This window comes from Gadus chalcogrammus, chromosome 9, assembly GCF_026213295.1.
Source record: "Gadus chalcogrammus isolate NIFS_2021 chromosome 9, NIFS_Gcha_1.0, whole genome shotgun sequence".
In the NCBI taxonomy this organism is placed as follows: domain Eukaryota; kingdom Metazoa; phylum Chordata; class Actinopteri; order Gadiformes; family Gadidae; genus Gadus; species Gadus chalcogrammus.
In genome coordinates this window covers 21,438,421-21,453,420 of record NC_079420.1, presented here as the reverse complement: position 1 = coordinate 21,453,420, position 15,000 = coordinate 21,438,421, and the positions used below count along the sequence as shown (strand labels likewise).

The window sequence follows — 15,000 nt, the reverse complement described above, 5'->3', positions numbered from 1 at the left end:
CGGACACCTGGACAAGTAGTTCCGTCAAATTGTCTGTTTACCGTTCTCAATTAATGCGCTAGCTGGTGTATCGTCTCTAAAATAGTAGTAACCATAGCAACGGGAAACAAAACAAAGCTCAGCGGACTATAATACCTCCCGCTACCTCCCGTTCTAAAGTCGTAGCTATGGTCCGTCCTAATTACTGGAGGAGTGAACAAAGTTTCCGTTGCATGAGAACCCAACGGGCGTGTAATGGTGGTTCCGGGTATTAGTCGGACCCTCAGGCGTAACCAGGGAAACAAATGTATGTTTTGTGGAAAACGTTATATTCAGATTGTAAAACGCATGAAAATATAAATTAATGGTCTTAATTTGGTCACCGTTGGTAAGTGACCGTGGAATAAGCGGGATAATGCCCTTCGAGGTGTCCATTATCAGGAATTAATGGACTTCGCGGAGGCAATCGCGGAGGCGTGAACCGTCCTCCGCTTCGCGTCGGACGATTCACGCCTCCACGTCGTCCATTAATTCCTGATAATGGACACCTCGTCGGGCATTATCCCTTACTTAATGACACTCATCTATGTGAAACATGTTAATTAATTAAGTCATGTTAATGATTTCTCACAATAATTATCAACAATGACTTAAAAAAGGGGGGAAAGAGTTGTTCCAGAATGAGTAGTGCTATGTTTAGAACAGGCCTGCGGGCGCCTCATGTGGTCCTTGCGGGCGCCCTGGTGCCCGCGGGCGCCGTGTTTGTGACCCCTGGGCTAGCGTATACCGCAGCTTTCCTCACAACACTTTAAGAGTCCGAGCGGGCGTGTGCGGGTGAAAGGCATTGTGGGAGCTCCTTCAGGCCGCCGCTCTGACCTCCTTGTTCTGCTGCGTCTGCTGCCAGCGCCAGCGCCGCTTCAGGGCGGCCTGCTCCGTGCCGCTCTGCATCATGGCGTACAACGACTTCCTCAGCATCAGGTCCCGGTCGTGGAAGCCCCACATCCCTGAGGAACGCACAACACACAGCATGTTGGGGGGGCGCGGGGGTACACGCTACCTGCTGCGGGGGGGGGGGGGGGGCATGGTAAGGGTCACCCACCATGCGTTCAGTAAGGAAACACAAAGAAACACTTTAAGTATTAAGTATTTATGTCGGAGAGAGATGGTATATCAAACCCGGAATCTATGACTTGCTGTTTTTTTATGACTTTAAATATGATGGTAAATGTGATTGTATATACGGCGTTATGGCAAAGAGGACCTTATATATGGCTTTATAAATGACCAGAGCTATTATCAAGAGAGAGCTGTGAAGAGAAAAAGGCTGCAGTACCATGCCTGAGCACCAGGGGCAGAGTGGCTAGACAGTGTATTATGCATGGGGGTGAATGACCTCCTTTCAGAGCCGATCCACCATCGCTGAGCTGCACGAAATGCGGCAGCTGCCGAGATCCTCCAGAAGGTCTGCAGTTTTTTAAAAAGGCATCTAGTGCATACAGCGTGTTTATTACCAGTATGGCCGCTATGATGGCACAGACAGCAGTGTTTCATGACGATGCAGGAGGGAACGACCATCAGCGGACAGAAAATAGCCTTTTTCACCTCGGTGGTTTTAGATTTAATTAATATAATGCCATAAAAAAAACATGTCTTCTTATTCACCCGCAGAAAACGACCAGGACAACACAAACCACAAAGTACTAGCTGGTCTAGCGTTGGATTCATGGAGAATCCCTCTTGACTCTCGTCCACTTCTATCCTCTCTCGTCCACTTCTATCCTGCCTATTTATATAGATAAATAACGGTACATATGATTTTATATAAGATGTTACATATATGGCTTTATACACAATGTTATAAATTGTGTAATCATTTTTTTTTATTATTATAAATGAGGTAATATAAGCGGTATATATGATGTTAAACATACATATACAGGAGGATGCATAGAGTGTTAGTGTCATATTGTGTTCTATATGAGGTTATATATGGTGTTATAAAGATGTGATACATGACCATTTATAAGACTGTATAATTATGTTATAAATTATGTTATATATTATGTTATTAATGATGTACTAACTAATGTAATGTATGAAGTTGTGTTATAGCGGCCTATGGCTTTCCACATTGCTTTAAATCAGTCTCTCTGACCTCATGCGGATGGTGTCTGAGAGGACATGGCGGGACTCACCCAGGGAGGCGGCGTGCAGCAGGCAGTTCCCGTCCCCGGTGGTGGCCAGGGGCAGCAGCTTCTTACAGCTCGAGCACATGGTGGACCACCAGTTCAGACGTCCTGCAACGCAGAGGGACGCATGACGGAGAGCCTGACCTGCAGGCCCCCGCTACCCTGATCCTAGTGCCACGCCCCGGAGAAGGACGGCCTCGGGATCCTCTCTCCCCGAGGGAAGAGGAGCCGTGATAGAATGTGCTGAAGCACCTCTCTGTTCATGTACAGTGGAGAGTTCACTCACAGCCCCCACGCGCCGCACAGACACACAGATACACACGCACACACAGATGCAAGCACGCACGATACACACACACACACACACACACAGGCACTCACGCATGCACGCACACGAACACACACACACACACACACACACACACAACCCATTAAGAACAACTTACAAGCGAGAAGATGCTTTCTAACTGTGTTAGAGCTGTGTTAGATAAGAGTGTATACACACTCTTATCTATCTGAAGGGTACTGCAGCTCAAGTTTTTACAAATAGTCTCTCACTAAATTCACAGCTTCACTTTAAGCTTGGTTATGTCCTGGGTTTTCTATAATAGCAGGTCGTCTTCGAAATATTCTATTTTATTTTCATAATTTATTCATATGACGTGGGTTTTTGGGTCGTAAGAGTTTCTTATTTCGTCGTCTGATTTTATAAATCTCTTATTATTATCTTACGGCCACTGCGGCAATCTTGTTTCTAAACACCGGGCTAAAGCGTTTAGAGCCAAGATGGCCGCCGGGGGATTGCGTCCCTCCCTTCACTCCTCCACTGCGTACCGGCCTGCTCCAGAGCCATCATGGTGGACTGCTCTATGAGGTCCCTCTCGATGAAGCCGCGGAAGTCCTCGCTGTAGGCGCTGAGGTCGGGCAGCTGGAAGGTGTAGATGGGCATCTCCACGGGGATCTGCTCCGCCCGCTCGCTGGCCACGTGCAGGCGGGCCAGAGACACGATGGCCGAGCTGGCGTGGGAGATCCCCCGCGTCAGACGCTTCTCTGGCAGGGGGGAGACCGGCAGGAGATGGGCGTTAGAGAGGCGTCTGTTTGCATTCTGTTGGGTCGTTTTGATGCATGTTTGTTTGTGTGTCTCTCTTGTCTGTGTGTCCACCGCCTTCTCCTCCATGTTGGAGAAAGGCCAGCAGAAGCATGTGGATGAATTGTGTTCTTCGTGTGAGGACGAGACGTTAGCAGCTGCTTGGCTAAAAATGATTGGCCTATATACAGTAGATGTCTGTCTGTCTGTCTGTCTGTCTGTCTGTCTGTCTGTCTGTCTGTCTGTCTGTCTGTCTGTCTGTCTCTCTCTCTCTTACCCTCTCTCTCTCTCTCTCTCTCTCTCTCTCTCTCTTACCCTCTCTCTCTCTCTCTCACTCTCTCTTACCCTCTCTCTCTCTCTCTCTCTCTCTCTCTCTCTCTCTCTCTCTCTGACTCTCTCTCTCTCTCTCTCTATCTGACTCTCTCTCTCTCTCTCTCTCTCTCTCTCTCTCTCTCTCTCTCTCTCTCTCTCTCTCTCTCTCTCTCTCTCTCTGTTTAAGGGGATTATGGATTGAATTCAACAACAACCAAACCAAATAATGTTGACTTAAAAGCAGTTTTCAATCAATTCCATTTATCGCCCATTCTGCTCTAGTAGACTTTCAGGTTTTGCAGCGTGTCTGAGTGTGTGTGAGCATGTGTGTGTGTGTTTATTTGCGTGTGTGTGTGTGTATGTGTATGTTTCTAAGTATGTGCGTGTTTGTGTGTATGTGTGTGTGTCTGAGTATGTGTGTGTGTCTTAGAATGTGTGTCTGTGTATGTGTGTAAGCGTGTGTGTGTGTGTGTCTGAGAACATGTGTGTGTGTGTGTCTGAGAACATGTGTGTGTGTGTGTCTGAGAACGTGTGTGTGTGTCTGAGAATGTGTGTGTGCCTGGGTATGTATGCGTGTCTACGTCTATATGTGTGTCTGTGTGCGTGTGTGTGTGTGAGAGCGCTCCTCGCCGCTGTACCCTGTGCGCTGTCCTCCTGCCGCTGCGCGGCCGGCCGGCCGGCCTGGCTGACGTGGGTGGGCGTGGCCCTGGCGCCGGGCTGGAGGCGGCGCTCGTTGAACACGGGCGGCAGGTTGGCGGTGTGGACCTGCCGCAGCTGTTCGTAGTCCCCCAGGGCGGCGCCCAGGTCCCAGTTCTTACCTGGACAACACACGGCATCATGAGGTCGGGCGGCCCCCTCCAGCACGGCCCTGAACGGCGCCGGCGCTAAACGGCGCTGGACTTCATATCCGCTGCTTATGGCTGATGCTAATGTTAAGGTAGCAGAGCCATTAACGGTGCTCCATCTCCTGCCACGCTCGTGGATGCAATTTGCAGAGTAAATGGTGCCGGAGACTTAAAGCTGCACTGGGTAACCTTTCTATTGCCGCTATGAAAACCATTAAAGAATCTCTCTGAAGCTTCTGGAGAATGTAACGCTCCAATCCGAGAGTCAAGGCTACCAGGGGTGGGGTCTTGAGTCTTGACATTCAGAAGCCAGATTCTCAGTAATTCAGACGACAGTTGCATGAAAACAACCTAGCCAAACCTGTAGCTACAACTCAAGCCACTAGAGGTTACTGATCGAAAAACATAAATAGTGCAGGTTTAAATAATATAGTTTAAAATAAATGGAAAAATCACGGTGATAGTTTGGTTTATATACTATTTACACTTCAATTCTCTGTATGTAGAATCTTTGAAACATCCTCATTTTATTCCTTTGTTTATCATAGCATGATGTAAGGAAATTATTTGTAGGGTACAACATAAAGTTTCATTATAACTAAATGACTGTCAACATGTATTCGGTCAAGCAAGTGTAAATAAAGGACTTTTGTTAATATTAAACAAATTAAATGCTCTTATACCGTCACATTTTGCCCACGATTTATAACGGGAAAGCAACAAGCTTATATACATTTTCTGTTTTTAGCATGTGGTTCAAACAGAAATGTGCTATTCTGGTGTTAAATCAATTGCAGTTCTGATGTATGGATTATTTTTTTGTTGCAGTGCTCTTTTGCGCTGTTGCTCTCCCAGAGTGGGGATTGTATGTGAGCTCTACAAATACCAGAAGGCTTCTCAATGACTTCCACTGAATGGGCACAAAGCTTTCCCTGGAGAGAGTCCTCGTAAAACTGTCACACGGGCCTCTATATCAGCATGCTGGCTCCCCTCCCCTCAATCCCCCCTCCCCCTCTTCTCTGGCCATCCTTCTTCCTCCTCTCCTCACATATCCACCTCTCTATTCTCCTCTTCCTCCTCTCCTCTCCTATCCTTCCCAATCTCCTCCTCATCCTCTCTTTCCCTCTACTCTTCCTCTTTTCATCTCCTTTCCTCTCCTCTTACCTCCTCCTCTTTCTCCTCTCCTCTCATCTCCTTTCCTCTCCTCTTCTCTCCTCTTCCACCTCTCATCTCCTTTCCTCTTCCTCCTCTTATTATCCTCCTCTCATCTCCTTCCCTCCTGTTATCTCCTTTCCTCTCCTCTTCTCCTCTTCCTCCTCTCATCACCTTTCCTCTCCTCCTCCTCCTCTCATCTCCTCTGCTCTCACCAGGTTCTCATTTATCACTTTCTCTTTGTCCACCCTCCTCCACCTCCTCCCTCCCCATCACTCACTCCTCCTCCTCTCCTCGCTCCACCGAATCTGTGTAGGCGGAAGCCGTCCAGCGCAGTGGAACACAGATACTGAACTACGACAGCGTGACCGCGGACTGACGCACGGGGAGTCTTACTGTACCTTCCAGCAGGTCTCTGGCCAGCCCTGGTTCTGCCCCAGTGGACCGAACAAAGTCGGACAGGACGGCGTCCATGTCCAGGGTCATGTGATCATGCGCATGCACCGGCCAGGGCGCGGCGGAGGCCTTGGTGGACGCCAGCCTTCACGTCTTCATGTCTTCCCAGGAACCCGACGGGAGAGAAACACAACACTGTCCGCTAACCACCTGCTTGTACACTCACACACAGCCGGAGAACCGCTGGAAGAATTGGATTCTCACTTATTTTGTATACTGCCTTTGCTCTCCCACTCCAGCCCTGCCCTTCCCCGTGGCCAGACCATAATATCCAGCTGCACTGATATGACATCTACAACGGAATCTAAACAGTCTGTCAGCCTAACTGCCTTCTGGCTGACACTGGCCTCAGGCCCTCCCTCCTTCCCTCCCTCCCTCTCTTCCTTCCGTTCCTCCCTCCCCCCCATCCCTCCCTCCCTCCCTCTGTCCCTCCCTTCCTCCCTCCCTCCCTCCCTCCCTCCCTCCCTCCCTCCCTCTGTCCCTCCCTTCCTCCCTCCCTTCCTCCCTCCCTCCCTCCCTCCCTCCCTCCCTCCCTTCCTCCCTCCCTCCCTCCCTCCCTCCCTCCCTCCCTCCCTCTCCATAGTGTTTTCCAACCCCAGGGTGACTCACAGCTGGGAGCAGCTCTGATTGGACCAGAGCCATATACAGTCCTGCTTATTTCCTGATCACAGGGTGTGATGTCATTATGGCCGTAGAACGACCACCCAGCATGCACTGCCTGTACAGAAGCCCAGGAAGTAATCCTTCTTCACCCACACCTGTGCACCATCCCCATTGGAACTCTGTAGCCCTGTGTGTGTGTGTGTGTGTGTGTGTGTGTGTGTGTGTGTGTGTGTGTGTGTGTGTGTGTGTGTGTGTGTGTGTGTGTGTGTGTGTGTGTGTGTGTGTGCGTGCGTTTGTGTGTGCTTTTGGTGCGTGGTTGTGTGTGTGGGTGGGGGGGGAAACTGCTAGGCATTGTTTCCATGACTCGATGTTGTGTGGGTGTCGGAGGACAGAAGCTCCGGGGGTCCTTGGTGCGGAGGAGAAATGAAACCCCAAAAAATAGCACGTTCCCCCCCAGACTAACAGCCCTTGGTGCTGCGGTTCGCATCGACCTGCTGGGCTCCGGCCCCACACCGTGGCACCGGTGGGGGAATCACAACCCCCGCTGGCGACATGATCCCCCGTGGGCGTGGGCCTGCTGTCTGACCCCTAGCCCCCTGGAGGGTCCCCCTCAGACCGGGCACTCGGACAGTAAATGGAGGCCGGCCGCCTCACACAACAAGCTAAATATAGCCGCGCCGTGCGATGTCATCCCCAAGACAAGCTAATGATAGATTGTTGCATCGTACTGATTTTCTCGATATCAAAAATAAGCAAAATGTGTATTATTATAGCTTGATTATGTTCACAACATTGTTTCGTTTGATATTTGACTATCAAATGTGCACATCACTATGAATAAGAAAGGATGTCAGTGAGAGAGAACACAGTGTCTATAATCCAAGTTAGAAACTTCTCTGGAAACATCTCATGGTGGTCTTGATTCATTTTGAGAAGGGAAATAATCGAGTTGGAAGTCGAGGCAACTTATTGCTTTATCCAATACATTATTAATATGAGAACTGCACTTACTCTATAGATGAGGTTACCGGCTTCCCATCCACCCCCGGCGTACTGTTACAGATTACTACACTGCACATCTCGCTACATGCTATCTACAGGAAGCACTAGTGAAGACAGGCGTTGGGAGCTACAAATAGCTTCAGAGATCACTCGAGATTGTTTCTGTAGCGTGCTGTCAGATCAAAAGTGAGTCGTACGACGGGGTGTCACTCCCATACTAACACTTTAACTGTGTTATTTCCTATCAAAATAGTAGCTTTAGTAATACTTTCCACTTCTTGAGAACACATAAATAGTCTGGGGGGGGAGTAATGGTCTGTGGTCCTGACCCAGGAGTGAGATCATGTTAAGGGAGAAATCATGTTTGAGTTGCCAAATAACAATGATCATAGAGGAGGAGAAGTGGTACATCAGAGCAGCCTAACGTCATACGTCATGATGTTCCTTCACGCTATTCCAGCTATATTCCGCTTTAGGGGTCACTATGACTACAGTGTTGCTATCACTTAACGATGCATCGTGATTTTTATGTTTTGCCTTTACTTTTGTTTGTTTGTGCAGTTTATCTGTCGTTCAAGATGGAGACGGGGTGACGACTCACTTACCGTCTGCATTTTAGAGAGGAGTGTTGAGGAGCCGGGAGAGACGGACGAGTGTGGACCAGCGACCTCTCCAGTGCCCATGGCTTCACAAGCTGCCACCAGAAGCCAGATGCTGCAGAGGAACAGGTCCCTGGGGACGGGCCACGGGGAAACAGATTCACAGATTAACCAATCACGTCAGCGCTCAACATCCAATCCATGGTTCCTACGAGGACTTTGAACAGAGGTTGAATTCACATTGTGTTCAAGTGACGCCAAAGTGGCACTGAACAGATCTACTACTGACTCTGCAGACTGAACGACAGGTAGATGTTGGAAACTCCAAAACAGTTCACATTCCGCAGCAAACATGAAGCAGGGGTTTGATCCCTCGCTGTGCATAAACTTGATCCCAGCGTCATCCATAGATGACCGTGTAAATGAATACACCGATACACACAAAGCGCTTTGATGGGGACTCAAAATATGATGAAGATACAGTACATTTTAATATCCATAGGCAAGAAATACTCAGCCTCATTCCACCATATGACAGGGGTGACGTCATTTACATACACACACACACACACACACACACACACACACACACACACACACACACACACACACACAAGGAAACAGTGTGGGGCGTGGTAGGCAGGGCCAGGAACAGAGGACAGCAGCTCCTCAGACACAGAGCTCCTCTCCATGTCATGCAACAAAAACTGACTGCTTTCTCCAACCAAACGCCCACGCCAAGCTCTGCAGCATAGACACCCATGTAGGTGTGTGTGGGCTGCATGCCATGGAGCCATCAAAGACATTTATCTTTTCATATATTTGGAACATAGCCTAGGGAAAGAGAACATGTGACATGTGGAATGAGCACGCTCTAGCTGTGTCCAAATCTTGGCGGGTGAGCTTGACTTTACCTGGTGGAAGATGGGTAGAAAGATCTCTTTACTTTAACGTTGGACCAAAATTAACCACTAACATAAACATAAATCCGCAAGACGTCATACTTTTTGACACACCGATTTGGCTATTTTTGTATACGGTCACACTGAAGACGTCTATGATGTCAGTCCCTCTGCTAAACGAGGTAGAAGCGCTGCAGAGTTTTCATGGAGGAGTAACTATAATATTAAACAATGGTTATTAATAAGTAAGCCTATCTCTGTGTGAGTAGACAATCCACAGCACTTTGAGTCTCAGCGACAGAGCCGTATGTACAACCAGGTCTAGTGTGACCCTACATACGGTTGGTAAAACTGCTGCACGTCATCTCTCAGGGGAAATTAATTCAAGAGACACACAGAGCACAGGTTTATTTTATTTTATATATATTAATTTATTTAGGGCAGTAGGCGGATGCTTTTGTCCAAAGCGACTTACAACCATTCATACACACATTCACACACCGACGGCAGAGTTAAACACACCTGGCAACAGGCAGCCTCTGGGCAAGGCACCTCAGCCTTACCTGCTCCCGATGGGAAGCCTTGCCTTTCGTATCCGTGTTCAGGGCCACCCTGGCCCTTAGCTAGGAGGAGCCGGGGATCAAACTAGCAACCTTCTGGTTACAAGGATTCTGGTGTGTGTGTGTGTATGCATGCTCATGCTCTGACCGAAAGGGATATCCTACCCTGATACCCAAGGGAGCCTGTGGAGTGTGTGAATGTGTGGCTCTATTGGCCCTTTGGGGCCCTTCTTTCAATGCAGGCACCCCAGCACCTCCAGCCCTCATCAAGTGAAGCATTTCCAAATTTAGAGGAATCTGAATTTAGTTTGTCTCTCTTTCTCTCTCCATGTCTTCTCTCCAGTCATTACCGAGGAGTGGGATCCGTCTCAATAAAACCATGCTTTATGTGGGATCTGGACCACCAGACGAGACTGAGGAATAGCGATAGTCACTGATGAGACTAAAGTCTGGCTGATACACGTCGAAACATGAGAGATGGAGTGAAACAGCCGGTGGATCTTCTCCTCACCATGTCCAGACACCTCCCCTGTCCTTGTTGAGGTCACAGGAAGCAGCACACAACACGGCCACTCTCCCACATCTTTTAGACTTACGACCGTCAAAGGGTCTACACTATGTGCGTGCATGTTCCCAGTATTTGAGAGAATGTGACCGTCTCCACGTGTGACGGTTCAAACACGGTGAGAAACATGCTGCTGGAAGGAATCAGGGCACTGGGTTTGGTCACAACTTGTGAGCTAGGTGTCTGAAATGAAGCGATTCTAAAAAAAAAGAATAATTGAAAAACAAATGACGGCATGGTATTAGACACACAGTAAGAATTACAGTGTAATAAATAATAATTATAAATAACCTACTTTAAATTGACTTTTGACAACATAGCGTGGCAGAGTTTACAAATGTGAATTAGTATGGAACCTCTCATTTCATTTGTAGTTTCCATTGGGTCCTATCTATATATATATTGTCAGAACTACAAAACATTTGACACATTAGCGGGAGCCATTTTGGTTGTTTATGAAAAGGCCTCATCGGTGCCTTCATAGGCTGCTCTTCTGTCATCCTATCAAACCCGCCCCTTAATAGATAAACGGTTGCGATTGGCCTGACCCAGGCCATGTCTGCTAAGGTAGGCCAGAAGCATTTGCCAGAGCAAATGCAACATGAGCACCCAGATTTGGCTGGTTCCAAGCCAAATGGATACCAAGACTGGAAAGCAATTACACCTTTAAGTCTCAGCTCAACACAAGTAGTAAGAAAAAGACAAGACAAAGGCAGTACAAAGATTTGCTGTGCTTCCTTTGTCAAACAGACACACAGAAGCAAGTTACACACACACACACACACACACACACACACACACACACACACACACACACACACACACACACACACACACACACACACACACAAACACACACACACACAAACGTCCTGTACACACACATTCCCCACACACACACACATACACAACTGGAAGTGTTTGTGTGTGCGTAGTAGGATCAGAGCAATACCCACATTACATCCCAGTAAGCAACTTACCTCAAGTAGGAAACCAAGACGCACATCCTGTGATGTGTGTGTGTGTGTGTGTGTGAGAGTGTGTGTGTGTGTGTGTGTGTGTGTGTGTGTGTGTGTGTGTGTGTGTGTGTGTGTGTGTGTGTGTGTGTGTGTGTGTGTGTGTGTGTGTGTGTGTGTGTGTGTGTGTGTGTGTGTGTGTGTGTGTGTGTGTGTGTGTGTGAGTGTGCAGGGGTGCGTTCATGTGTAAGTCAATTCTGTTGAAAATACTTTAAGTGTATGCCAGTGTGTTCGATTATCATCACAAATTAATCCAATTCAAAATACAAAAGTGGAGCCCAGTACAGTGGGCTACATATTCACACTTCATACAACGTTGTACAATTCCATTAAATTCAAGTAATAATCTTCAGAAGACCATAGACTTGTTTTTGTGTTGATTCCACATAATGGCATCTTCATCCCACTGAACCTATGAAGTCTTAAAACATAAACATGGGTCCTCAACATTGTTTGCTACAACCAGACAAAGCAGCAGATTTGTCCTGTTTGAGTGCACCAGTACACTTCAAGACCAAGTAAGACCGAATATGGCATACAGATATTCCTGGAGAAACAAGAGTCAGTCTTCTGGATGCGTGCCGCCACATTCCCGTGCCATGAAGTCCATACTACACTGCTCTAGTGAGTTGCCAGTTTGAAACCCTGAACTGCACTACAGCAGATTCAGACTGACCGGTTCTGGGGATCAAACCATTGTAATCGTATGTCCTGGCATCTTCTTCTTCTTGAAGTCTGATGAAGAGCCACAAATATAACAATGAATCGCCATTGAAGTACACAAAATAATGTCCCAGGTTGAGAAAATGTCATATCACAAAAATGTCATATCACATATCACATATTACATATCATTTTTGAATTGATATGACATTTTTGACAAGTAAGTAAGACATGTGATAGGGTCTTTGTGGACCACTTTGTGGTCTTTGGAAGCAGGTTTACCCACAAAGTGTTGGTGGTTAAACTATAGCAATACTGCTATTGTTTACCTTTGTGGCACTTTGTGGACAAATATTCCAATCAATCTGGGTCTCAGGGACTAATTTAATTATAAGAATTGGTTTAGTCCGTAATCCATAATCAACCATCCGTAATCAACGAAAAAGGGCTGCAATCTAATAATTTGGGGCGATATCGCCCTGTCCACCTACGTACTCTTACAGTGCTTGTTTTTACCACTCACAGGCTCAGACTATATTCTAGCAATATTATACAGACCATTTTTTTCTATTTACCTTTAGCTTGATCTAGTTGGGTTTGATATTATGCCCAAACAAATCTCGCTCAAGGAGAGGGGAGTTGTTTCAGGAAGAGAATGGTGGAAACATGATAGAGGAGAGTTTGTTGTGTTGGACTGCACTAAGTGTTGCTTCTTATTAATTAAAGGATTCGGCGGAAGGACAGTCGAGATTGTAAGGACAATAGGGAAATTTCATGCAACAACCCAACAACAAGGTTTCAGGGTGAGACTTCTCCTTGAGCGAGACTTACACAATAACAAACAACAACAAACAATAGCAAAAACAAGCCCTTCTAGAAGACGTACATTGACAGGCGGTGTTACCCCCAAGGATTACACTGCAGCCTGATTGTGGATTATTAGGGCGGCAGCGTTCTCGCTCATAATTGGACCCTTTTCGGTTTAATTGTCCACATCAGGGGTCACCAACCTTTTTGAACCTGAGAGCTACTTCATGGGTACTGAGTCATACGAAGTTTGATACATTCTTCTGAAATAACAAATTTGCTCAGTTTGCCTTTAGTTATACATTATTAATATTGATTAATGATACTCATCTATGTGAAGAAACTGATCATGTTAATGATTTCGCACAATAATTATCAACAATGACTTAAAAAAGGTGGGAAAGAGTTGTTCACTAATGAGTTGTGCTATGTTTAGAACAGGCCTGCGGGCGCCTCGTATGGTCCTTGCGGGCGCCCTGGTGCCCGCGGGCACCGTGTTGGTGACCCCTGGTCCACATTATTCCATGATGGCTCGTTTCTACCGGCGGTTGCGGTTCGGTTTGGTATGGATAGGTTCGGAACGGTTTGCGTTTCCTCCACTCGTTGATTGTTCGACAGAATCGTCAATTCCGTGCAGCAGGGGGATAATAACATACAAACACAGTACCTGCAAGATAGTTCTACACATCTATCTATCTCTACATCCAGCTATCTAACGGTGAAAGCTTAGTTCATTGTAGAAGATGTTGCGCAAAAGTCTGCCGTCCTTCTTGGACATCAATATTGTTGCTCTTCTTTTTCATTGCTTTTATTAGCAGGCGACACTGTGTTGTGCTGCTATGAGGTCACAAATGCTTACGAAGCTGCCGCGGCTATCGCCATTCGGCTTAGGGTGCATCACACTTGGCCATCTGGCCGTGGCCGTTGGCCGTTTTCACACCTAACCGTGCTCAACTGGCCTCATTGTTCTCTGACCTGCACTCACAACTGTGGCCTGGCCACGGTAGGCTCTTGTACATACGTCATCACGTCGTAACACGTCATCACCAAGCGTCCGCTGCATGGACCATAATAAAGTCTGCCGCCAGTCAGAGTTTTTCTCTATGGGACCAACGTGAACCAACAGTTGAACCGCTTGACGCCATGTTTTCCGTTTATTGGGTAAGAAGGCTCGTTGCATTTATTATGTCCATGGTCGGCGCATGGACTATACGTCATCCAGCTCAGGTTGCGTGCGCGCGTGTCGGCTCATTAGCATCTGTACCGTGGCAGCCAGTACCGTAGCAGCACACCTCTCCCAAGTAGCCAAGTTGGCCTGGCCTGGCCAGACTGGCCACACTCACACTGGCAGATTTGAGCACGGTTAGGTTTGAAAACGGCCACGGCCACGGCCAGATGGCCTAGTGTGAGTGCAGCCTTAAACCCCGCCATACCATAAGGGTACTGTCGGCGATGGTAAAACAAGCCAACCACAACCGCATCTACACCACCGGACCTTATCGTACTGGGCCTAACCGCACCCGCCCGTGGAAACGCGCCACTAGACCCATAATAATCAGAAAATAGGGTCAAGGTTGAAGAATCCCAAAGTTTTTCTTTAAACCCTTCAGCAAGGCATCTAGACAATAGTTTTCAGTCGCACTCAAAGACTTTTCTGATAATTGTTTAGAAAACTATGTTATCTCACCAAATAGCCTTTTGAAATAGAAATAGCACCATCCATGAAACACGGTTCCTTAGAATTATTCCCTTCAACCTCCAACCTAAACGTAGAAGAGGTTGTTTGATAATACCAAAAACGACCAATATGAGCGTCTCGCTGGTCAGAAGAACCACAACGGCTGGTTAAAGAGACATTCAATAAAACGGCAAATCAAGAGACCCTGTGACCACGACGGCAAAGTATCTGTCTGAAATAACAAAGTGGCTGATAATCATTTTATTCTCAGGGTTAAAAGCGATACCTTTGAAGTTTATTTTCCTAAGTTCAGTGAATCTATGGTTTTACATATAATAACTCAAACATATGTTTAGTTTGTTTGTAAGTACACAAAATGTTTTTTTATCATTGCTATGGTGGTTCCTATGGATGCTGCTATCGATGAAACCACGTAAATCCTTTGCTTGTTGTTTGAATCATTGTCTTTGCATTGTGTAGTTATCTGAGCTGTATTGTTGCATGTTATTCTAAGTATTTTGTTTGAGAAGACGATCATTACAAATAAATACAGCTTTTAATGTTTTTGTAGAGTATATGCAGTTC

At 46.9% G+C, this 15,000-nt stretch overlaps 1 protein-coding gene across 1 annotated transcript in view; it reads right to left on the bottom strand.

Moving 5' to 3' along the window:
• The window catches only part of otud7a (OTU deubiquitinase 7A), a 35,264-nt gene that overhangs the window by 16,133 nt on the left and 4,131 nt on the right, over nucleotides 1-15,000 (bottom strand). The window contains exons 2-7 of the mRNA XM_056599041.1: nucleotides 8,231-8,357; nucleotides 5,966-6,121; nucleotides 4,206-4,385; nucleotides 3,003-3,218; nucleotides 2,175-2,276; nucleotides 856-983 (exon numbers count right to left, since the gene is read on the bottom strand). Coding sequence (XP_056455016.1) covers nucleotides 856-983; nucleotides 2,175-2,276; nucleotides 3,003-3,218; nucleotides 4,206-4,385; nucleotides 5,966-6,050 — 711 coding nt within the window. The 5' untranslated portion in view covers nucleotides 6,051-6,121; nucleotides 8,231-8,357. The remainder of the gene's footprint in view (nucleotides 1-855; nucleotides 984-2,174; nucleotides 2,277-3,002; nucleotides 3,219-4,205; nucleotides 4,386-5,965; nucleotides 6,122-8,230; nucleotides 8,358-15,000) is intronic.